The sequence below is a fragment of the Rhinatrema bivittatum genome, chromosome 11 (assembly GCF_901001135.1).
Source record: "Rhinatrema bivittatum chromosome 11, aRhiBiv1.1, whole genome shotgun sequence".
NCBI classification, from domain to species: Eukaryota; Metazoa; Chordata; class Amphibia; order Gymnophiona; family Rhinatrematidae; genus Rhinatrema; species Rhinatrema bivittatum.
In genome coordinates this window covers 88,712,746-88,735,731 of record NC_042625.1, presented here as the reverse complement: position 1 = coordinate 88,735,731, position 22,986 = coordinate 88,712,746, and the positions used below count along the sequence as shown (strand labels likewise).

The 22,986-nt window shown below is 47.1% G+C and overlaps 1 protein-coding gene across 6 annotated transcripts in view; it reads left to right on the top strand.

Annotated features, from left to right (window-relative positions):
- Window positions 1-20,778, top strand: part of RPS6KA1 (ribosomal protein S6 kinase A1) — a 115,080-nt gene extending 94,302 nt beyond the window's left edge. For 5 of the 6 annotated variants that reach the window (XM_029571927.1, XM_029571929.1, XM_029571932.1 and 2 more), the window contains 13 exons: window positions 298-368; window positions 1,631-1,719; window positions 3,087-3,151; window positions 4,390-4,492; window positions 6,111-6,241; window positions 6,723-6,848; window positions 7,835-7,924; window positions 8,034-8,192; window positions 8,748-8,909; window positions 9,004-9,080; window positions 9,235-9,352; window positions 9,857-9,994; window positions 17,467-20,778. In XM_029571927.1, coding sequence (XP_029427787.1) covers window positions 298-368; window positions 1,631-1,719; window positions 3,087-3,151; window positions 4,390-4,492; window positions 6,111-6,241; window positions 6,723-6,848; window positions 7,835-7,924; window positions 8,034-8,192; window positions 8,748-8,909; window positions 9,004-9,080; window positions 9,235-9,352; window positions 9,857-9,994; window positions 17,467-17,589 — 1,452 coding nt within the window. In that variant the 3' untranslated portion in view covers window positions 17,590-20,778. The remainder of the gene's footprint in view (window positions 1-297; window positions 369-1,630; window positions 1,720-3,086; window positions 3,152-4,389; window positions 4,493-6,110; window positions 6,242-6,722; window positions 6,849-7,834; window positions 7,925-8,033; window positions 8,193-8,747; window positions 8,910-9,003; window positions 9,081-9,234; window positions 9,353-9,856; window positions 9,995-17,466) is intronic. The other variant, XM_029571928.1, reaches the window with a different exon arrangement.
- The last annotated feature ends 2,208 nt before the right edge of the window (window positions 20,779-22,986 follow it).

Genomic DNA, 22,986 nt, shown 5'->3' with positions numbered 1-22,986 from the left:
CGTGAAAAAAAAAAAAAAAAGAGAGAGGGGCTGTAAGGCTTTTGATGTGGTGTGAGCCCTTGATTTAACTCTGACCCAGGGTGCTGCCACCTGGTGACCATAGCACAAATTGCGAGAAGAGTTTGAGGGATGAAAATGGATGGGAGAAGCCCTCGGGGAGCACGGTAGGATATTGAATGCTCCTGAGCAAACATGGCTGTATTTCCTGACCTGATCAGATCTATTGCCAGATTTTTCCCCTCTTATCCTGCAAGTTGTCACACTAACAAGCCATCAATTTCTTGTTCATGTTTCCAGTTTGAGATGCTCACTGGGTCCCTGCCGTTCCAAGGGAAGGACCGCAAGGAGACGATGACCCTTATCCTCAAGTGAGACAGTCGACTTTCTTACTGTATATGTAACATAAAGTGAACTTGGTATCGGTGAAAGATTCTAGGTGTGGTTCTTTATTTATCCAATCAACCTGGGTGCCCCCTGGCCTGCAGTGTCACTAGGTCATTAAGGAAAACAAGGGGCGGATTAAAGAAGCGTGACTTGCCACAGGTCACGGGGTGACCGGATTTGCAACAACAGGCTGAAACTCTTCAGAGAAACCAACTGGGCCAATGCCAGTAGGTTGGTGGTGACTGGGTACCATCATTTGACCTAGGCAGCCAGAAATTCAGGCAAGCAACCTTACTAGTTTTAGTGGCTGTTTTAGATTATCACAAACTTTGTGGAAAGACGGGAGAGGGGGGAAGATACTGCTGAATGTTGGATTAAGGTACGGGACCTTGTATCCTCATCTCATCTACTCGGGATGGTAGAGAGCCAAACACGGAGATGACGAAAAGGGAGATGAATGATGAGTAATATCCTACAAGCAGTCCAGCTTCTGTGGCTGGCAGCTGGGACTCATCCTTTCAGTGTAAGCAGGGATAATTGGACAGACTGGATGGGCCAATCGGTCCTTATCTGCCATCGTTACTGTGTTGTCTCTCCACCGAGCAAGTGGGCAGCAGAAGTCTGGCCCGCACCTTACTGTTTTCTCAGTTATAGACGCTGCTTTTATAGTCTGCAAGGAGCACCTTGTGAAAGGGTGAGGAGGGGGGAATTCAGTCTCTCTGCTCAGCTTCCTTTGGTCTTCCGAGATTTTTCAGTCTGTGAAGACCTGTCCACTGGAAACTGAGCCGAGAACGGCAACACACAGACGCGCGTGTGAACCGATGGCAGCTAAAAATCGTCAGACCCGTCTAGTCTGCCCATAATGCTTGGATATTACAATAGCACAACCCCTACTTGATCTCCAGCTTCACCAGTTTTTCCAGCAGTACCCATCCTCTGTGCCTGTTGCATGCCATTTTGAACACACACACACACACACACACACACCCTTGTGCCGGGAGGATGTGCCTCGATCCTTAGATCACTCTTGAATCTACCCTGTCTCCTCCAGCTTCATAGCATGACTCCCAGCTCTAAGAGCATTCCCCCCCTCTCTCTCTCTCTGTATTTCTCTTGTAGAGTTTTTAAGTTTTCCTTTCCTTCCTATGACCTTTGTCTCTCATCACGTTTGCCTTTTTTTCTCTTACCGTTGTAACATTTTTTTTCATTCCCTCATTTTCCCTTGTACTCTCTTCCTCTGCTGCAGAGCAAAACTAGGTATGCCTCAGTTCCTAAGCTCAGAAGCCCAGAGCTTGCTACGCGCACTCTTCAAGAGGAATCCTGCAAACCGATTAGGTAAAGGGTTAGCAAATGTAATCTTTACCTCGGAAATGTAAGGATTGAACAAAGTAAAAGCGTGACGTGAGGCTGCTGCTGCTGGGGAAGTGGGTCCTTCATGCTGGGGAAGTGGTCCTTGTTGGAAGTTCAGAGCTCGGGGACTTGCGACCTTGTTTCCAAGGTCGCATAAGTTGGGTGGCGAGTGCTCTTGGCACCAGAGAGGACTGATTATTAGGGAAGCGTAAACCTGCTGCAGTCTGTGCTTCCAGCGCAGCTTTGACAGAAGCCATGCTGACCCTGCTCCTGGCGGGCATTCTTTGACCATGGACGGTGGGGGGGGGGGGCTGGAGTGCAGCGGGGGGGGGGGGTGATAAGTTAGATTAAAGTGGGGGGAGGGAAGAGGCTGGCCTCACCGATTACTCTGGGAAGAAGGGGTTTGTCTGGTGGGGGGGGAGAGGGGGTCGCAACGGTTCCATTCTGTTTAGAGGCTTGGGGTGGGGAATGCACGGCCCGATAGGGCAAATGTTATAATAGACGGGGGGGGGGGGGGGGGGAGAGGAAAAAATCAGGCCATAGGCTCCTTTAATTCTTGGGTGGTTTTTTTTTCGAGACACAAGCGCTACTCAGTTCGCCTATCAGTTCATTGTAAAGCCCAGTTGGCTACTTTATGTTGTATGGAAACCAATATGATGTTCCCCAAACGAATGTCGGTATACAAAAGTTGCAAATAAATAAATACTCTCCCAGATATCCAGATAACTTAGCTGGAGAACGCAACTCCTCCCCGGAATACCCCAGTAACGCCCCATTTTTGGCTGGATAAGTGGTTATCCGCATACAATCTAGCCAGATAAGCGGCTGAATATGGTGATTGTGCCATTTACCCGGATAACCTTTCGGTTATCCATCTAAATGGCTTTTGCGTGTGGACCTCCTCACGTGTATAGTTAAAGCACTGCTTCCTGCTGAAGGAGAGTTTAAGCTTTGGTGGAAACTTCTAAGTGAGAGAGGGGGGAGGCTAGCCCGATGACTTGGTGGCACTGCTGCCAGGTGGAGGACCTGGATATGGTTCTCTGCTCCCCGATTTAAAAAAATAAATAAAAAGCACGCATATCAATGTAAATGCACATGTTGTGCATCCTCTGAAGAAGTGTGCACGAACGTGAGCGATTGCTCGGCCACTTACCTGCTGCGTCTCTTCCAAGTGAAGTTACACCTGTAAGTTTGCATTGAAAATACTCAGTAAATTCTGCAAGTACAGTATACACGCAGACTTCACGGCTCCGCGGGCTGTTGAAAATGGTCCTCCGTGTCGCCTGATTGCGGGCGCGTGGCCCTGCGCATCCTCCCGTTTGCTGATGTTTTGTGCTGTTGATCTCTTTCAGGTTCCAGTACGGACTGTGCAGAGGAGATCAAACGCCACGCTTTCTTTTCAACCATCGACTGGAACGTAAGTGCGCCTTTCCCTGCTAATTAAACCTCAGAGGCTAGAATCCCCAGCAGAGCAGAGGAAGGCTGGACACACTGACCGGTCTGCCCCTCTGATCCTTGGAGGCAGTGTCCGAATCAGGAAGTGAGCACCGCTCAGATTATAGAGGAGATTGGTACGATACCTCCACTGCCAGGGCGTTACATGTCTGGGAGGGGAAGGCAGGATTGCAGAGCAGTGCTGGATGCTGAGCAGGCAGAAAGGAAGTGTGAGCCTTGCTGGCTTGGCTAGGGGTCACTCGGAGTGAGTTTGGGGGATTCTGAAGGGTGTGGATGGGGATGCACAGGGATCATGGAGTGGGGGGGAGGAAGGATTGCGCCTTGCAGAAGATTTTTATTTGAAGGGTTCCAGGAGGGAAGGGATAGGGTGGATTGTGCCTCAGGGAGGGGGTTTTTTTCCCCCAGTGCTGCTTGGGCTTGCGGGAGAGTAGCAGAGAAGCAGTTGGACAAATTTGGGACCTGCGGTGGCAGCCGACCAAGTCGGGAATAACTTTCTGCCCTATCCCTGGGCCCATCCAGTATTTGGGAAGCTAAGTTTATCCAATTAGTGAAACTTAAGAGGCTAAATTTTAACCAATTCAGTTTTCAAAAGCTTTGCTATAGTCATCCTAAGTCCTTTATTTATTTATTTATTTATTTATTTTACAGAGCTGGATACTAGACTCCTTAGTATCCAGCTCTGTAAAATAAATAAATAAATAAATAAAAATTAGCAGACAAGTCGTAGATGTCTATTGGGAGGGTAAAACATTTTAGACTAGCCCTGGATCATTAGTCCCCGCATCAGATCAGGAGTAACTGACTACATCGGGCAAAGCAGATGTCTTTTGAGATCCCCCAATGTGTATGAAGCAGATCTAAGCTGATCGATGTTTCTTAAAAAGCATCGTTGACCTAGTCCTGGAGGAGCAGAGTACAGCTAGAGCTTGCAGTCCTCACCACGAGAGAGTCCAGTAGGCCTATTTACTATTCCCCTCTTCCCTTACGCATAATTTCCTATCTCACACCTTTGTGACTTCGCCGAGGAAGGAAAGGGATGTTTTTAGGTGAATAGTACAGAAGGCTTCAGCATGTAAACGGTTCTTGCTGTTGGGTTTGGGTGAAGTGCGAGAGTGCCCAGTAGTTGCGCAGCTTTCCTGCGCAAGCCGCCAGACAAAACTGCGGACTGAACTGTGTCCCCCGGCCTTTGTTCTTGTACAGAAGCTGTACCGCAGGGAGCTGAAACCTCCATTCAAGCCAGCTGTGGCCCAACCGGACGACACGTTCTACTTCGACACGGAGTTCACGTCCCGCACTCCGAAAGGTTTGTGTGGCTTGGGTTATGCGAGGGCGTGGACTGCCTCCTGCTCCAGGTGCGCGTTGCATTCCAGGCGCTCTCGGCCGGTTAAAGCGTGTCCTGTCAAGTCCGTACTGATGATGATGATAAAGCAGCAGGGAGCAAACTGCGCCCAAGCTGTTTGCTATCCTGGCATGAGATGTTCAAACCGACTCTCTCTTTTTAAGGGATGTAAAAACCTGCCTCGCCCTGTCCTGATAAGACTTCACCAATTTTGTTCATTCCACAAGGTTAAACGCCCCCTGTGAATCATGGAAACTCATAACTGAATTCTTTGCACAGAGGTGACCCCTCCACCTTAAGGAAGTGAGGTCAGAGGGCTGTTGCAAGAGGTGGGGAGGTTGGAAACCACAGCACCCCTCTGAGTCAGTGTATGAGGCTCCGGCGAGTGCCAGAAGCACTGCTTTTTCTCCAGAAACTGCACTGGGTCTGTTTGTGTGCTGGGAGAGTTGGAGATGTGGGCAGAGCCTCTTATGTTTATAATAATATTTGCAACGAATGCAAGTGACATTTTGGGAGCCCAACGTACATGGCATTGCAGTAATCTAAGATTGTTCTGATCTCAAGTGTCTCAGTCAGACCCAGGGAACTGCACGGACCTGCATCGGCTGCAGATGGAGGGAGGGGGCAATATTTAAATTGGATGCATTGCTTGCAGGTCCGCAGCCACAGAATTTTCCCTTGCAAGACGCAGGGCCAGCTTGCAAAGCCTATGCCGGAAATCAGAGAGGAGGATTTCAAAACTAAATGCCCATATGTATTGTCTACCAGCAGAGGGGGAGGGGGGAAGGATGTAACCCAGATAAAATCATTAGAAAATTGCTCCTCCATTTCAATACAGAATCTGGAACTTAAAACACACAAGTAAAAAAAAAAAAAAAAAGGTTACAAAGGAAAGCATCAACCAGAAGTGGTGCCCAAACCACATGGAAATCGTTTTACTTGGAGCATGGTGCGGTTGCCTCGTTCTGTGCCCGGTTCTCGAGGGTAGAGGTGCTCCAGAGAGGAGCTACTGAATGGTGCAGAGTCTTCACCAAAAGCCTAATGAGATGAGACGCAGTTAGCGGACTATGTAACCCCTTAAGGAGAGGCGAGGCATTCAGATAGCTGGAAGGTGCAAATAATGCACAAGAGGCAAACACTTTTCAGCAGGAAGTAAGTTCTAGGATAAGAATTCATGATGTGAGGCTGAGAAATAACGTGTTGGGGGGGGATGGATGCATGAAACTGCCTCATGGGGGGGGAGATGATGGAGGCAACTGAATTTCGAGAAAGCCTGGGATAAAGACAGGAGAGGTCCACGCTGAGCGAGCCAGCAGGTGGAAAAGTCCGAGAGACTTCAGCAGAGCTTACCTGGATAGGATTAAGTGGTGAGCTGGCACTTCAGGATCGCCTTCGGCGACGCCTCGTGTCACCCAGATACATTTTGTGTTCGGCAGCTCTGTGTTCTGAGATAGCAGAACCTAACTAATTTGCAAGAGCGTGCAGGGATCGCACGCCGCCGTGTCTGCGCGTCAGTAAAAGAGAGGTGACTGCAGGATTACCCCCCCCCCCCCCCCCCCCCGCCCTCTCTGTTTCCCTGCAGACTCCCCTGGAATCCCTCCCAGTGCCGGGGCGCACCAGCTCTTCCGAGGATTCAGTTTCGTGGCCACGGGATTGATGGAGGAGGACGGGAAGCCAAAGCACAGTCAAGCGGCTGTGCACGCCGTAGCACAGGTAACAGGGAGTAAGAGGAGAGTCGAGCATTGTGGCTTGGGGTCGGGAGGGGCCTCATGGTTGTACCTTGTTGGCAAACAGGTCACATGGGGAAGGGGGGGGACACATCACCCAGGGAATGAGGGGAGGGCACATAAGTGAAGAGCGGGTTACAAATGGGGGAGAAGTATGTTGTGTATCGGTGGCATGGAGAAGAGGAGGTCAAACAGGAAGATCATGGTTTGCTCTTTGCTGATAGCTGGACTAACACGTCTGCCGTTTCAGTACAGTTTAGCTGTGTGGGTAGCCGTTTTTCTGGCATGTGCCCAAGGAGACTGATGGAAGAAACTTATTATTGGGGTGTGACTTTTTTTTTTTTTTACTTGGCTTTTTCAGTCATCTCTTCCTGTTGTGCTTTGTCTGCAGGAGTAGTTTGGGGTTTGTTTGTTTTTGTTTGGATTTTAAATAAAAACAATTTTGGTTTTTCTCTGTTCTTTCCCAGCAGCTGCATGGTAAAAATTTGCACTTCACTGATGGCTACATAGTAAAAGAGGCCATTGGAGTTGGGTCCTACTCCGTGTGCAAACGCTGCATCCATAAGACCACCAATATGGACTACGCAGTCAAGGTTACTTGCTAGCTTTTCTGATGCTGCTCTTCAGTCTGTTTCTGTTCTCCCGGCCTCCAATACCTGACTCTTATTTCATCTTGTCACTGATGCCATCAGCACGCGCTATGAGGCTTCCTCACATGCTTCTCACTGAAAGCCCTTCGGTCGTGAATGCATGATTGTGTGCTGCTCTCTATCCAGCGTCTCAGCCCTCTCTTTCAGTGACTGGCATCCCTTGGATGAGACATTAAACTAAGGTCAAGTCTTTCAGGGACCATGAAAGATCCTGATGGCCATGGTACAGCTGATGACCATGTCCTTACCGCCTCACATCAGCACCACCCTCTCCTCAGAATTTGACCATCGTTCCTCGAACGCTTGTATTCATCTGCGGACTGATAAGCAAGATTTTACCATGCTAAAATCTGATTTTAATTGAATTAACTGTCCAGGTGAAAATGTGGTCCCCTTGACCGTAGGGTTGCAAAACTGGCTCCAGATTTTTAGGACAGGCTGATCCGGTCCTGGTTTTATCCCATTGCATGCAGGGCATTTGTGGTTCTGACTTCCCTGTCGCATTTCCTTAGCAGAGCAAGACTACAAGTGCCTGCATGCAACGGGGTAAAACCAGGACCGGATCAACCTGTCCTGAAAATCTGAAGCCAGGTGGCAACCTGAACGGACTGGCTAAGTGTATGGTTAAAATTACAGATTACACAGATGTAACCAGGTAATAAAGGGGATTGAGTCTGAGCAAATTTCTTTTAATTTAGCCATTTAGCGTAATATTCAGCACTAAATTTAGCAAGGAGACTCGTAATCCTAAAACCACCTGCTTAAATTTTCAGCTGGTAGATATTGCTAGATATTCAGCCGCAATGGCAGCAGAATATCCATTCAAGAATAACTGGGGAAAATGTATCTTATCCACTCGGTGGGTTTTTGTGAAAATTGCATCCATTTGCTGGGACATTTAACGGATAACTATTTTATTTCTTCCTTAGATAATCGACAAAAGCAAACGGGATCCTTCAGAGGAGATCGAGATCCTGCTGCGATATGGGCAGCACCCGAACATTATCACGCTGAAAGATGTAAGTGCGGCTGCATGGGATGTTGCGCTCCTGCTGGTGGGCGTGCCTGCCGGGGGGGGAGGGGAGGGGAGGACTCGCCTGTGTATAATAATGTGACTTTTATTTACAGGTGTACGACGACGGAAAGTACGTCTACCTAGTGACAGAGCTGATGAGAGGCGGGGAGCTGCTGGATAAAATTCTGCGGCAGAAGTGTTTCTCCGAGAGAGAGGCCAGCGCTGTGCTCTACACAATCTGTAGGACGGTGGATTACCTACATGCTCAAGGGGTGAGAACCTGAGCTTGGCGACCATCCTAAGAGGTTTTCAGAGGCCAGGATGGAAAATAGACCGCATAGCCCAGCTAGCCTGCCGGTCTCCCTGTCCACAGCCCCCCCCCCCCCCCCCCCCAACCTGGGGCTGTGGCCAAGGATCCGTCTGCACCTGTCCCAGGCGCCTTTTGGATTCTGCTGCAGCTCCTGCCTCCACCACCTGCATAAGGAGGCTGTGCTATGCATCTGCCACTCTGCTTCTCAAAAAAATGCTTCTTTTCGTTGTTTCTAAATCTACCTGCCCTCTGCCTCACCCCAGCCTCCTGTCAGATATTTAAATTCTGCCCGAGGGGATTAGTCCAGCAGCAGCTGTATTGAGCTGTAACCCAGGAGAAATCCTGGGATGCAAGATCAGTCCCCGCATTGGGTGTGTGACCCTGGAAGAGTGGAGTGGAGCGGAGGCAGCCCTCGGGTGTGACACTAATGCCCCCTACCAAGAAAACTGGGTTTAAACACCCAGCACTGATGCCGCCTGCTTGTGGCCATGTAAAACCCTCGTGATCCGCTTTGTAGGTGGTTCACAGGGACCTGAAGCCCAGCAATATTCTGTACGTGGATGAGTCTGGCAATCCGGAATCTATTCGTATCTGCGACTTTGGGTTTGCCAAGCAGCTGAGAGCAGAGAATGGCCTCTTGATGACCCCATGCTACACAGCCAACTTTGTGGCTCCAGAGGTAAGAAGGTACAGGTAGAAGGGAACGCACATCTCTGCTTCCTTTGCTTCTCTCTATTCCGGGTGACCCAGAAACCTCTCCCCCCTTTTTGTAGGTTTTAAAGCGCCAAGGTTATGACGAAGGCTGTGATATCTGGAGTTTAGGAATCCTCTTGTACACCATGCTGGCAGGGTGAGTTCGGATGTATTTAGAAATCGGATAGGGAAAAGTTGTTTTGTTGCAGGACATTTTTATGTCCCTCTGTTCTTGTATTCTCTTATTGAACTGAAATCCCAGAGCTGACTGGCTTGATATGGGGTTTTTGTTTCATGTCTTTTAAATACAGCTACACGCCCTTTGCCAATGGGCCTGACGACACGCCGGAAGAAATCCTGAACCGAATAGGAGGAGGAAAGTTCACGCTGAAAGGGGGAAACTGGAACACCATTTCCGAGTCCGCTAAGGTTAGGGCCTTTTAGAGTTTTCCCCACTAAGGAGCGGGAAGAGGTTGGACCTGAATTGGAACTCCTCTGTGCAAAACGAAATCCAGTTGCCGATTTTCTTCTGTAAAGGTTGAGAGATGGACTTTTCTTTCTTTGCTGTGAACCTTGCGGTACCTGACAGCTTGGCATGGCGTGTTTGGTGCTGCCCATTGTGGTATTACCCAGCGTCATCTCTGCACGAGAGCACTAGGCTCAAACATACACAAAAAAAAAAATCTTACAGCCTGATGGGTAGGGAGAAGAAATAATGGGCTCATTCTCATGAATACAGGGGGTCGCCATCACAGAATGTAGAGATCCTTCTACATCGAAAACCTCCCTGACGCCATGAGGGTGTGAGCCGCAAGCCCGTTCATTCCTCACAGAACCAACGTGCAGCTGTGCCCGACGTCGGTCTGCGGTGCAGGATGTAATCCTGCAATAGGAAGTCGCGTTTAACGGTCCTCAATGGTCTGTTTTTTTTAGGATCTGGTCTGCAGGATGCTTCATATTGATCCCCATCGGCGCCTAACGGCGAGTCAGGTGCTGAAGCACTCCTGGATCACCCAGCGGGACAGACTGCCCCAGAGCCAGCTAATCCACCAAGATGCACACCTCATAAAAGTAAGAACGGCGCAGAGCTGTGGGCTCCCCCACGCTCAGCTACTGAGGTTTAGAATCCTAAACCAGTCCTGTGCGTCCCTTAATGCGTCGGAAATCCGCTCTGATCTGGTAATAACAAATGTCTGCTATTGTCTTATCGGGGCCGATCCAATAAATGTGCGCAGAAAATGGGCCCTCGGTGTTGAGCGCCCGCTTTCCTAACGCGTGCCACCTCTCCCTGGGCGCTCGCTCAAATATTTAAACGAGGGGGTTGCGCTAAAAAGGAGGTGCTAGGGACAGATGTGCGTCCCTAGTGCGTCCTCGCCATCAGGAGGAGAGGTGGCTGTCAAGTGGGTTGGGAAAACGGACGCTCAGTCTACTACGAGCGTCCCTGTTCTTCCGCTGCTGGCATAAACGCGCACAAGATTCATGGCCTGGACTGTGTAGCTCGTGTGTGTATTGGACGGCCAGAATTTCTTATTTTTTTTTTTATTTTTTCAAATAAATCGCTGCTTTCTTTGGTTCCTCCTGCTTAGTATTGCGGCAATACTATTAGGAGGAAGCAACAGAAAGCAGGATTTTTTTTTTTTTTTTCCAATGCGCCCTTGAGTGTGGCATAACTTTACGTCAGGCCTAGGCTGGCGTAAAATTTGCCGCGTTGCAAGGGTGCATTGGCCGTGCGGAATATTTATTGGATGGCGAGGATTAGCTAATGGATTTCCATGTGATGAGCGCTATTAGCTACGCCCGTTTTGGACGTATTGCATCGGGGGGGGGGGGGGTTATGGACACCATCCAATCACGTGTTAAGCATGTGCAGCGGCACCGGCCTGAATGAGAGCAGGTAAAGACCAGTATACCCAGTCCAGATCCCTCTCTTCTGGTTCTGACTCACTTGGGTGGAGGAATATCTAGATTTCCATTCTTATACCAACATCAACTTCCCCTCTCCCCCCCAATGTCTTTATTTCTTTTTATTTGACCTCTGAAATCTGTCTGTACTAGTGCCCTCCATATCTGTCCCAAGCAGATCCAAGTTCTGTTGTTGCTGGCCTCCACCTCCTCTGCTGGTAGGGCATTGTCATCCTTCTCCTTGACCAGTACGTAATCCATCTTCCGTGTCTTATCACCCAGTTTGGTAGCCATCCACACAGCCACCAAACTTTGCAAGGCTGTTATCCAGAAATATCCGGCTTCCCCAAGGTCACTGATAATTGGGTTTGAACTGTGGTTGCTCCGTGCAGGTTACCCCCAGCCTTGGGAGGCTGTACTGCTGCTGCTAGAGTTGTAACCCCTGCTCCGTGCTAGTTACCACTGTGCCTTTGGCTATAGCCATAGCAGCCTACGTAGCCATACCACTGCTGTTAGGGATGTTAACCTGTTCTGATGCGCTTGTTCCTCCACTCTTTCCTCTTTCCTTGTTTTCCCTTTTAAAGTTCTGTAACTGAGCAAACAGCTCAAGTCTCTCGTTCACTTATTCTGTCTGTTACCCCCATTTGCCCTTATCACGGTGGTCCAAGTTTATCCAAAGCATGTTTAAAGTCTGGCACAGTTTTTTTTTGGTTTTTAGTACCTCTGCGGGTCGGATAGTCCAGGTAGCCACCACCTTCTCAGTAAAGAAATATCTTCTCATGTTTCTTTTGTACATCTCATGACCCTTCTCCTTGAATTTCCTTTTCTATGGGGAAACGTCTCCTTCCCATACTGTACGGAAGCCCATCTATATAAGAAAGTGTCCGTCATCCACACCCATCCCTTCTTCCTTCCAGCAAGTGCATTTTAAGCGGGTTCAGTCCTTTTTTTGTAGGGTGTAAGTTGCAGGCTGTCCATCACTTGCTTTTCTGAAGGTACAGTCTCCAGAACTCATGGTGCGATCTCCCAAGTAACCCATACAAGAGCAATGTAACCTTTTTATTTCTGGAAGTGCTTATGCACCTGCACAAAGAATTAGCTTTCCTGATGCTCTCTTACATTGCCAGCCACTTTCCTTTCAGAGGGTCTGATTGCTCCTATATCTTTTTTTTTTTCTTGTTTGATAGTTTCCAATTCATGTCCTCCTAACTGATTTGCAGTGAATTCATTTTTGCCTCCCAAATGCATGATTTTTACATTTTTTGGCATTGAAGCTCATTTTCCAAACTCCTGACCATTCTTCCCTTTATTTTCCAGCGCTTCTGGGATGAGTACTTGGCTACAGATTGTACTGTCCTCTGCGTTCAAGCTTATTTTGTCCTCTAGTCAATCAGTAGATATTGAAAACCTGTATCAGGGGTTCTGCGTGGACAACAGGACAAATGGCCACGTAGATGGATGATATCATCCAACAGCGCCGAATCAGCTTGCGCCCTCTTTCTTTTTTTTTCTTCTGGGCACGTGTGGGAGTCACTGCGCACCTCTCCCTCAGTTTTATCTCTAGCAATGTTCAACTTAGCGGGGAGGAGGGAGGGAATGTGACTGGTGCTTCTGCTATCTGTGGAGAACACTTGTTTACAGAGAGAAAACTTTGGTTTTTTCGTAGCCAAGCAAAACACAGATGGGACTCCCCGGCTAAGGGTTGCTTGTTTAATTTTCTTCTTTTTTTTTTTTTTCTTTGTAACGTGTTGCTGTTGTGTGGGAAGTTGTCCATTTATTTTAGAATATTACTGAGCGTTTACTGTCCATATGAGGTTCTGCTTTTAGGCAATAATGTTTTGGGTATTGATGACCTTCTCTGCTGCTCTGCAGATGTTTTGAAGTGAAGTAGGGTTTGAGTGAGCTCAAGTGGTTGCGACTGCTCTTAACGGATGGGCTTTCTGGTGCAGGTCTTGACAGTCCATTATTTGAGAACAATGGGAAACATCTAGACCATGTTTGTCTAGTGGATTTCCTTTGTTATTCTCCTCAAAAGATATAATTATGTTGACTTTCTATCTAGGTAGAACAAGAGCGCTCTTCTACAGTCTAGTGCATGATAAGCCCGATGTTTCGATGATGTGCGTGATTTTAGGAAAAACGTTGGTAACATCGTCTGGTTGAGTTGGAATTGATCGTCGAAAGTTCGTGCCTCAATAAATTGGTTAGTCTATAAGGTGCCCACCCGCCTCTGTTGTTTTTGTAACACCCCTCTGAAGATTCTCACCACATCTGGTAAAGAAGTCTCCAAGCTGCTGCTAGACCAAAGGCCAACAGTGTTTGGCGCATAACATTTTGTGCTGATAATGTTGGTCTTGCAAGGTAAACCTCAAGCATTTCCTGTGTTACTTGTTGATTTGGATATGAGCCATAAGCATCTTGGAGATCTAAGGAGGTTAACCAGTCCCATTTTTGGAGGAGATGGGGGATTATGCCTAAAGGAACTTGTCTGGCATTTTTCTTTCTTTACAAACATATTCAGGTCTTTAAGATCCAAACTGGTCTTCGATTCCTTGTTTTCTTTGGAATGAGGAAATATTTGGAGCAGGAACCTTTGCCTTGTTGATCTTTCGGGGCTGGCTGAACTGCTTTAGACTGCAGCAGGTAATTCAGTTCTTGGGTCAGCTGTTGCAGTTGTGGATAAGGATGTTGGCAATAGTGGGTTTTTTGAGGTGGTAAGTTTTGAAATTTCAAACAGTATCCTTGATGGATAATTCTTAAAAGCCATTTGTCTGTGGTGGTGATGTGATTCCAATATCTCTTGAAGAATGTTAACCTTCCTCTTACTGATATGTCTGGAAATGGGCTTTGATAACAGTTGTCACACACAAACTGTGTCTTGCCTGCAGTGGCTGCTGTGGCTTTTGAAAGTTGTTCTAGCAATATCGGGTTCTGTGAGTAGTACCGGTATGGATTGTGCCTCCTTTTCTGAGACTAGTAATAGTATGGGGGGTTTTGTATGTGTCTTGTCAGTATCTTCTGAGAAGAAGTATCCAAGTGAGATGCTGGTAAGGACTGGAAAGCAATACTTTGGTTTTTAACAGACTGCACAGTTTCATTAATTTAGTCTCCAAATAAATGATCATCTTCAGGAAAGGCGTCTGCTAGTTTCTCATGGATGTCTTCTCTCTGTCCGGGTGCATGTAGCCTTGCTACTATGACAAACGCCAGTACTTGAGTAGAAATATTGTATGAGTCATAAATGGAGCGAGTTGATTTCATCAAGTCTTGTTCTGGTAGATTATTTGAATGCTGCTTCGGTTTCTGTAGATTATTGAACGGATAGTGCATTGTCTGTAAATGCTGCGCCTCAGTTCGTGGTTGTAATGCGGCTCCTTGGAATACTTTCTTACCTATTTAACCACAGATTCTGCATCTTTTCCTGGGGGAGTGTTTGACTGTTTCTTTTTCCGCCTTCATCACTGACAATAAGAGATTCATGTGGCAGTTGGACTTTATTATGGCCTGTGCGTTTTTACAATCTGTATTTAAGATTATATTTTTTTTGCTACAGGTGATATCGAGTAGGGTATCTTCCATAATTTGGTCTGCACATCAAGTAATGCTTGATGCATGGGGACAGCTTTATACTGCTTTGGTGGTTGTATGCATTGTAGAAATCCCTTTATCTCTGTAGTTTCCTCTTCGTCTCGCAAACTGAAGGCAATAGCTTCGGATGTTGGTTTTTTTTTTTTATATGAAGGTCAGACAGGCCATATCTTCTGGAGAAGTCAATCAGTTTGGCTCTGGATAAGGATCTGATGGAGTATCAGGTGAATTGATTTGAGATATGGATTGTGAAGTTGCATTTGAATCCTGGGAGTCTTCCGAAATCAAAGGTTTATAGGATCTAGATTCCAACTTTTTTCTTGTGATGCGAGATCTTTAACTTTTTCTCTCTTCTTTGTCCATAAACTGGAGTCGGGGAGCTGAAGATCGCAATTCCTCCCTTAAATGTTCCAAAAGTGGTTGCCTGAACGCTAATTCTTTATCCGGTAATTCTTTGACATAAGTCTGTAGAAAATCCCCATCCATAATTTTTGAACGAATGTGTGACATTTGGGAAATATTGGAAAATAATAGCCTTGGCACTTTCTTGCTAGTGGAAGGCAAAGGTCCGGGTATTGCTAGGGAAGTGAAGAAGTAAATTTTTTTTTTTTTTTTTGTGAGCAGAAGGGGGGGGGGGGGGGATTCTGTGCTGATTTTCCTGTTTTTTATCCTCTGCTTCGATGCTTCTGGTGACCGCGTTGATGCACGGTTTGTTTTCAGCACCGAAGAATGAGTCTGTGCAGAATCATCTGCATCTATTATTATTGGGACTGATGCTGCATCTGCATCAATTGTGTAGGGTGCAGATATTCCTTTTGGCGCTGTTTCGGTGCTGCAGGATTCTCCTCGCCCTTTTTCTCTTGTGCCGATTGAGTCAGGCTGGGGATTCTGATGACGGAATGTGTTACCTAATTTAGATCTTTCTGCCTAGCTTGCTTACCAGTCTTCTGTGTGGGGCAGAGGTCTACTTGCGCCTTCTGCACCCACCATTTTTGTCGCCTCAAAGCATTGTCAGGTTTGTCTGGCAGGATATTCCCTTTGCTTGAAAGTTATTCAGTGTCCTGTACGTTGCTTGTTTTAAGAGACTTCATTGTCTCTTCCATTAGTAGCATTTGCATAGTTCTGCCCATGCCTCACGTTAGACTAACAGATCTGTAGGTCCTCACCTTTTTCCTATTCCCACTTTTGTGCAATCCAACTGCTCTTTTCCTGGGAACATCCCTCATCTTTGAGGATGAGTTGAATAGAACTGCAAACGGCACAGTCTTGAAATTCTCCAGAATCCTAGGATACACATCATTGGGTCCCATGACTTGACTGACTCAGCTTACCTGCCAAAGATTTGTTGCCTTCTAATTACTGATCAAAGTCCCTCCATACCCTTCAGTGTTATCGTTCTATCCTCTTCAACTCAGCGCTCCTGAAGTCCAAGACTCTGACTTTAGTAAGGATCAAGTTAGAGATTAATATTTACCACCGTGATCACTAGACAAATTTTCCTTTGCCATAAGGTCAGTGGTGCTGTCTCCATTTGTCAGTAGCAGATCCAGAGTAGCCACCCCTCAGATGGACTCTGTTCTAGTCCACATCCAGTAGAGTAGAGTTTCCTATGAGCAGGAGCTCCCCTTTGCACACCATCCTGGTGGATACGTGTTTCTGAATCCACCTTCTTCCCCTGTGCTGTGGGTCTGTATAATACTCCCATGTGAATGGACATTCTCCTGTGTTTTCAAGGGTAGCCCACAGTAATTCAACTTCTATGACCATACTTTGTGATTGCTTTTATAACCAAGTCTGCCTCTGTTATAACTTGCACATCTATGATTTTGTTAACAAGACTTTGAGCATTTGTAGACATGGCTCTCTAAGATAATGCTGCTTTTTTCTCTCTCTCTCTCTTTTTTATTTTAATTCTCTGTTAACTACATTGGTGACTATGCCCCTTCTCCTTTGCTGTCTCCTGTATATTGTTGTCCAATATTGTTTTGGTATTTTCTTCCTTGAATGCTTTACTTGTTAACCTCACCTGATTTTGCTTGTGGGGGAGAGAAGTCTCTGCCTTCTACCTACTGAGGTTTAAAATGCTGGCCTAAGTTTAGCTTAAAACAAGAGGTAAGAACACAAGATTCGCCATACTGGGTCAGACCAAAGGTCCATCATGCCCACTATCCAGCAGTGGCCAATGCAAGTCGCAGCTACCTGGCAGGATCCCAAAAGGTCAATAGATTCTGTGCTGTCATCCCCTGCTTGTCCCTGGGTTAATCTGCAACTTCACCTTAATGGTTTATGGGCTCTTCCTGCAACAACTTGTCCAAACCTTTTTTAAACCCAGCTTCACTAGCAGCTTTCACCATATCTTCCAGCAACAATTCCCAGAGCTTAATTATGTGTTGAGTAAAAAGATATTTATAGAGAGAGAGATTTTGCCTTAAATATCACTTAGTAACTTCACTGCATGTCCCCTAGTCCAATCGCCAACGTGCCCAAACTACCTTGCCTGTACCAAGTTGTCAGCCCTTAATGTAAAGGTTTTTGTGAAGACATTTGCTCCTGTTTGCCTGGTCCTGAGCCGGCTGAGGCAACAATTGCAGCACCTGGGTGGGGAGGAAACCTCAGCCAGTACTCGAGGGTAACACCTACAGGCCAGAGTGGGCTTGGGGTGTGTAGCCCCTGGCCAAGGACTCCCTGCAAGCCCTGGACTAGGTAGGTGAGGGTTGATTAAAACAGAAGAAAAATGCCCAGGTAGTTGCCAATAGAGGCTTAGGGTGCTGTAGAGTAGCAGTGGCAGCTCCAACTGTGTGTATAGATATCTCTATATAGAATCGGCCTTCCCAGGGGGCAGAGCCTGCAGACGCCTCTTTTACCAAACTCATTCCCCGTTGCCAAAATTCTAGAAGTTAAATTGTTAGGATGCGATTCCGCCCTTCCCCGTTATGGAAATCCTTTGAGCAGGAGCCCTAACAGTCTCCCTTATTTGAGTCTCAGGAATTGACTGATCTGGGTTTGTTTGTTTGTTTTTGTGTTTTTTTTTTCCTTCCTCCGTTTTCTCCCAGGGAGCCATGGCTGCCACCTATTCGGCGTTAAACAGCTCGAAGCCCATCCCGGAGCTGAAGCCGATCGAATCTTCAATTCTGGCCCAGCGGCGGGTAAAGAAGCTCCCCTCCACCACCCTATAGAGGGCGACGTCAAGTTCTTCACGGCAGGGGGGGGGGGATTAAGAATGCCTCCTCCACCCCCTCCCATCTCTGTACCCAGCACTGTGCGGCCCAAGACGATGCGGTACTTATTCGTGTCACGTAAGGAGCAGAAACACACGCGTGGGGAGGACACGAATAAACCAGGACGGAGCATCTTAGAAGATCAAAGTGAAGGGCCCAAGTGCCTTTCAAAATCAGAAAGACGGCAAAAAAAAAAATGCCCTTCTCTTTCTATGAACCTCTTTTTCTTTGCTTTTTTATTTTTCCTTTGTGTAAACGAGGTCTCGTTTGAATATGTTCAGTCTTTAAATGGACCTGCTAGCCGAGATGGGAACGGGACTGTCTGGTGGATCCAAAGCAGTAAGTTAAAGACGCTACTCGCTGGTGAGAGCCTGGCCCGCTTCCCATTCACAGTGGAGATGTGGCCTAGTGTGTTTTGTCCTGCGCTGACCTCCATAAACCAAAAACCAGCATCAGTGGGAATTGCTTTTTCTCCTTGTGCAAGTGTCTCCCTTTGCTTTGGAAGTTTTCTCTCCCTTTTTTTTTTTCTTTTCCATGATAATGCACAACTATCACTATGGCTAATGCCGCACCTTTGGTCTGTGCTGTGGTAGCTTGCAGACTGGCAGAACCGCCCCGGCAGCACAGCATGGAGCCTGGCATGTAACTGCTCCCTAGCACACGGTTCAGCAGAGCTATGGAGGGTCACTGGTCGCATAGCCATGGGCACAAATCTCTCCTCTCTGCTGGGCGGGACTTTGGTTCACGAGGCAATGCAGTGTAAACATGTTCCGTGTGTAACTCGGCCTTTACTGTTGGTCCGTGGTCGAGAGAGCCTGTCCTCAGGTCCAGTGGGTCCATGACAGTTACTGGTCACTTGTCTCCTGCACAGGGGCAGGAACTGTGAGCCACCTGGCACAACTTGTGGTCAAGCCTAGGGCTTGGAGGGCTTTTCATACAAACATGGGAGGGCAGAGGATGGCTATTGCTGTTAAATGTAAGTTAGATAAAACGAATGGACCACAGGTGTGCACAGAATACACTTCCATATCTGTAATTGCATCGTAACTCGCTGTCTGGTCACAGGTGGTGTGCTCGGCGCACTGCAGGTGAAAGTCATACTTTGCTGGCCTGCAGAAGGTCCCTGTACTCGTTGACCTCACTGGGAGGAGGAACAGGAACATTGCTTCTCAATCCTGTCTGTTGGTTCTGTGGCCCGTACCTGGGCTAGGAGTTATTGATGGGCGGTAGCGAGAGTGGCTCAGAGAGAACTGCAGTCATGGAACAGTGGGGGCCAGCGGGTTTTGCCGTGTTTTATCTGGTAACTTCCCAAAGGTGACACAGGCGATTGCTTCTGCTGGCTTTGATAAGGGGGTTCTTTACGGCAGAGGTTCCCAGACCATTCTAATCGGAACCCACTTAGAGACCCTGCCCAAAAATAAACTTAAAACCACAAACATGAGTTGTTCTCAGCTTTCATCCTCTAAATGTGATGCCGTAGTGTTAAAATCTTGGTGTCCAGCTCTCTGCGTGGATCTTATTTTCGGTTGTGGGGTACTTTTATCTTATGACTTGCTTGCAAGTCCAAGTGCCACATCATGAGAGCAGCAGCGGTGGAGGCTGCTTGCTAGACCCAATGGTGGTTACGCACTGCTGGTCTTGCTGACGGAGCTCTTTCCAGCTTCAATCACCCTTGTAGCCAGAGTACCTGAGTGGTGACCCAGTGTCTGTGAGGTGTTATCCCCCTGTCCCCATTTAAAGGGCACCCTTCCTATCCCTGTGCCCTGAAATAAGGATACAAGTGATGCTATTTGTATGCTTGCACCTCTAAGGCCAGGTTCAGTCAGTAGGTAGAGATAACAAAAGGAACAGTGTTACATGCGGTTATTTCAAAAAAAGCTTTAAGCTCAAACCACACTTCTTGCAGAAAGAATTTATAATTAAAGATGAAATAAGTATAATGCACTAATCAGAGCTGCCTTTCTCTCTAACTGTATTGGTACAGATCACTGATTTCCATCTTGGGAATACATTAGGTCCGAGTATTGATCACAGACTTTCAAAAGGCACATTTTGCCTGTTACTTTTATAGGAAAAAAATGAAATGCTTAGCAAAATCACCAGGTGTACAGGAAGGGAAGCCCGGTCTAGACCCAGGAGCCTTGTACCCTGCAAGGATGGGATCATTTCTGTTCTTCTATTCCGAAAAAAAACTGCCAAGGACAAAGGGGGAAAAACTGCTCTCACAAAACCCCTGTTGCTAAAGAGCATAGAACTGCACTTCAGTCTTTGCTGCTGGGGTGGGGATTTGGATCATGGGGGGGCCTTAGCTTGAACCCTTAATGCCCTACATCTAAAACCTTCCAGTGCTCCACGCTCCCTGTGCCAGACTTTCCCAGGTCTGCTTTCATGCACATTTTTTTTTCCTTCTACTGCTCTAGAAGCTTTGTTTAAACTCAGGTCATTCTTGCAAAGAAAATAATCTAATGGCAGTTTTTCATTTCTATTGGGGAGGTTAACTTGATTCTGGCAAACGTGGCTGAGCAGGAGCGGAGAAAATGACCTTATCCTAAAAGGAAAGAATAATTGTGTTGGTGTAAATGTGATACGAGGGCTTGTTACGTGTATTGTATGTGTGCGTGTGAACACTGTGCTCTGGATTTACCTCAGTGGAAATACAAAGGTACAGAAGGTTTAAAGTAGCAGTACTAGAACAGGGAAAAAAAAAACCAACCCAACTCGATAACGCAAGTGTTAGTTCACCTACAGTGAAGATCCTTCATTTTCACTCTGAACTTTACCAAATCCGAAAGCTTCTCTTGCATGGCCATGTTCACAGGTCTGACTCTGAAACCATCAGCCTGCTGCTCCTAATCACTGCCCGAGGCCAACCCCACGCATAGTGAGAACAGATGAAGAGTGGGCTTGGGCAAGGATATTAAAAAAAAAAAAAAAATATATAGGATGTGCTCAGGAGAGGTACAGGCCATGTCCTTAGGATGAGATGAGCTACCTGGCTCCATCTCATCAGGACTAGACTGACCCATTTCTGGTTTTACCTGCACTGCAATTGGCCAAAACCAGGGTGAGGATCAACTATCCTGGAAAAAAAAAATAATAAACTCTGTTGACAATCCTATTTAGGACTAAGATCAAATGAAAAAGCAATAATGCTAAGGAAGAAGCAAGATATTTTGGAGCATTGAGCTAGTACTGCTACTTTAAATTCACTTCCAAAGCTACAACGTTTAGATCCAGCAGGTTTTTTTTTAAATTTAAAATTTGCTAAATTGAAATAAAGATTGAATAAAAATTAGAATTGTGTGTTGTGCTCCTTTCGTGCCTGTGCTGTAGCACTGCTGCTGCTCTTCTGTAGAAGCTCTTGCAGTTACTGTAGGCAAATGCCTTGGTAATGTCAGCCACCGGTGTGGCAGACCCCTCTCAGCCCCAGCGGTCATTTGACTGAATGGAAAGGAGGAAGAAAGTCGTATTAGGAAACTTAGTGACTTTTCATGGCCACTAGAGGGAGCACCACCCTGGGATCCTGCTTCCACTTTTCACCTAAGGAGTTTTATTGCCCGCCTTCTGGGCCAAAGCCACAGAAATGTGCAAAACATAGTAATAGAGTTATGTAGGAAGCTGTAATTTTGCATTGAATCGTCTAAAATAAATGTATAATTTGTTTTTGTATATTAGCTTTCAGCACCACCTGGGTCAGAGAAGAGATCTGGTCAAGGAGGGGACCTATGAACAAGGTCACACAGAAAATCAAAATGATCCCTCTTCCCCCACCATCTAACAGCAAAAAGAAATTTCTCTTGCCATCTTATAGATATAAATATTTTTTTTAAAAAGCTGGTCGGTCACACTATTGTGTCTGGCTGTGGTGGGTACCAGGTGCTGCCCAGAACAGTGGAAGGTGCACTGTATCCAGACAAGATGGTCTGTCTGCAAAGCACTGTCATAAACATGGGCACATGTACCCTGACACACTCGGGCAGAGGCACCCAGAGACTTATTAGTGACCAGACAGCCTGAGTAATAGCAGGTAACGTTTGCTGATAAAGCTCTTGTTTGCGAAGCCCTGTCTGTCTCTCACGCTTCCAGACAGGGATAGGCAGGCATAGGCGCGCACACATAGGCATGCTGAAGCTTGTGCAGAAAGGTGTACAAGCTCGCAAAAGAGCGAGCAAAGGCTCTACACGCTCATGCTAGCCTCCCCCCCCCCCCCCCCCCCCCCAACTACCCACACAGGATGTTAAAGACTTCCCAAGCATTGTCAGGCACGTTTTGCTAGTATATAAAGGAACGTTGCCATGCATCTGCATCACTGGTTTGCAAATGACCTCCGCTGCTTTCTCACTGTATACTCTGGCCCCTGCTTCACAATGCTTGGGAGCAGCGGTTCACCCATGGTAGTCCAGGGCAGGAGATGCCAGACTAGTGCTGAAAAGAGAGACCCCATGGCAGGGCTGCAGAGTCCCCCACCCTCTGTTACTGGAGGGGGGGATGGAGACCTGTGGAGATGCTGGAGTGTTGATGGAGCTCCCACACCCACCAGTGGAGAATGAGACTGGCGCAGAACAGAGACATCCACAGCAGCCCAAGAGAACAGCTGGGAAGAGGAAGAGAGTGGAAATGAGAAGGAAGTAAGGGAAAAAGGAAAAGGGAGATAAGCCAGAAGAGAAATGGAGGAAAGGGGATAACATAATTTACCTTCTACTGTGCAGTCTTAAGATTGCATCAGTCATGATTGCCTCATCGCTCTGAAACCTCAGCTTCTATCCTATCCTCGACCACCTCCGGCTCCAAGATAATACTGAGGCAATAGAGTGTGGCCTTGCAGTCCGTCCTCATCTTATCGCCCCAGACGCAGGCCGCCTAGGGAGAGGACGCTTGCTGTGCACCTGTTTTGCTGTGGTCATGATCCTGTTGCTACTGCTACTACCTGTTATATCAGACCCAACCAAAATAGATCCTGCCCGCCAATGATCTGGACAATCGGGGCGATACGATGTACGCTAAAAATGGGTGCCCGTATTGAATGTCCATTTTCCTAACGCGCGCAGCCACATCCCCTGGGTGCCCGAAGCAGTATTTAAATGAGGCGGCGTTAAGGGTATGCTGAGGGAGAACTGAGCATCCATAGTGCATTGCATCGGGTGCACAATTGCAATGGGCACTCAGTATTTTTTTTTTTTTTTTTTTGCTATAATTCACTTCAGCAAAATATTAGGTGCCCCATGCTATGGACGTCCACACAGAGAATCTTTTTTTTAATTGTTTTTAATCAGCCCTTGACTGCAAGCTGATTTTACAGCACCTCTAAGGCCAGAGTTAAATTTGCCGCATTAAAAAGTGTGCATTGGGTGCCCA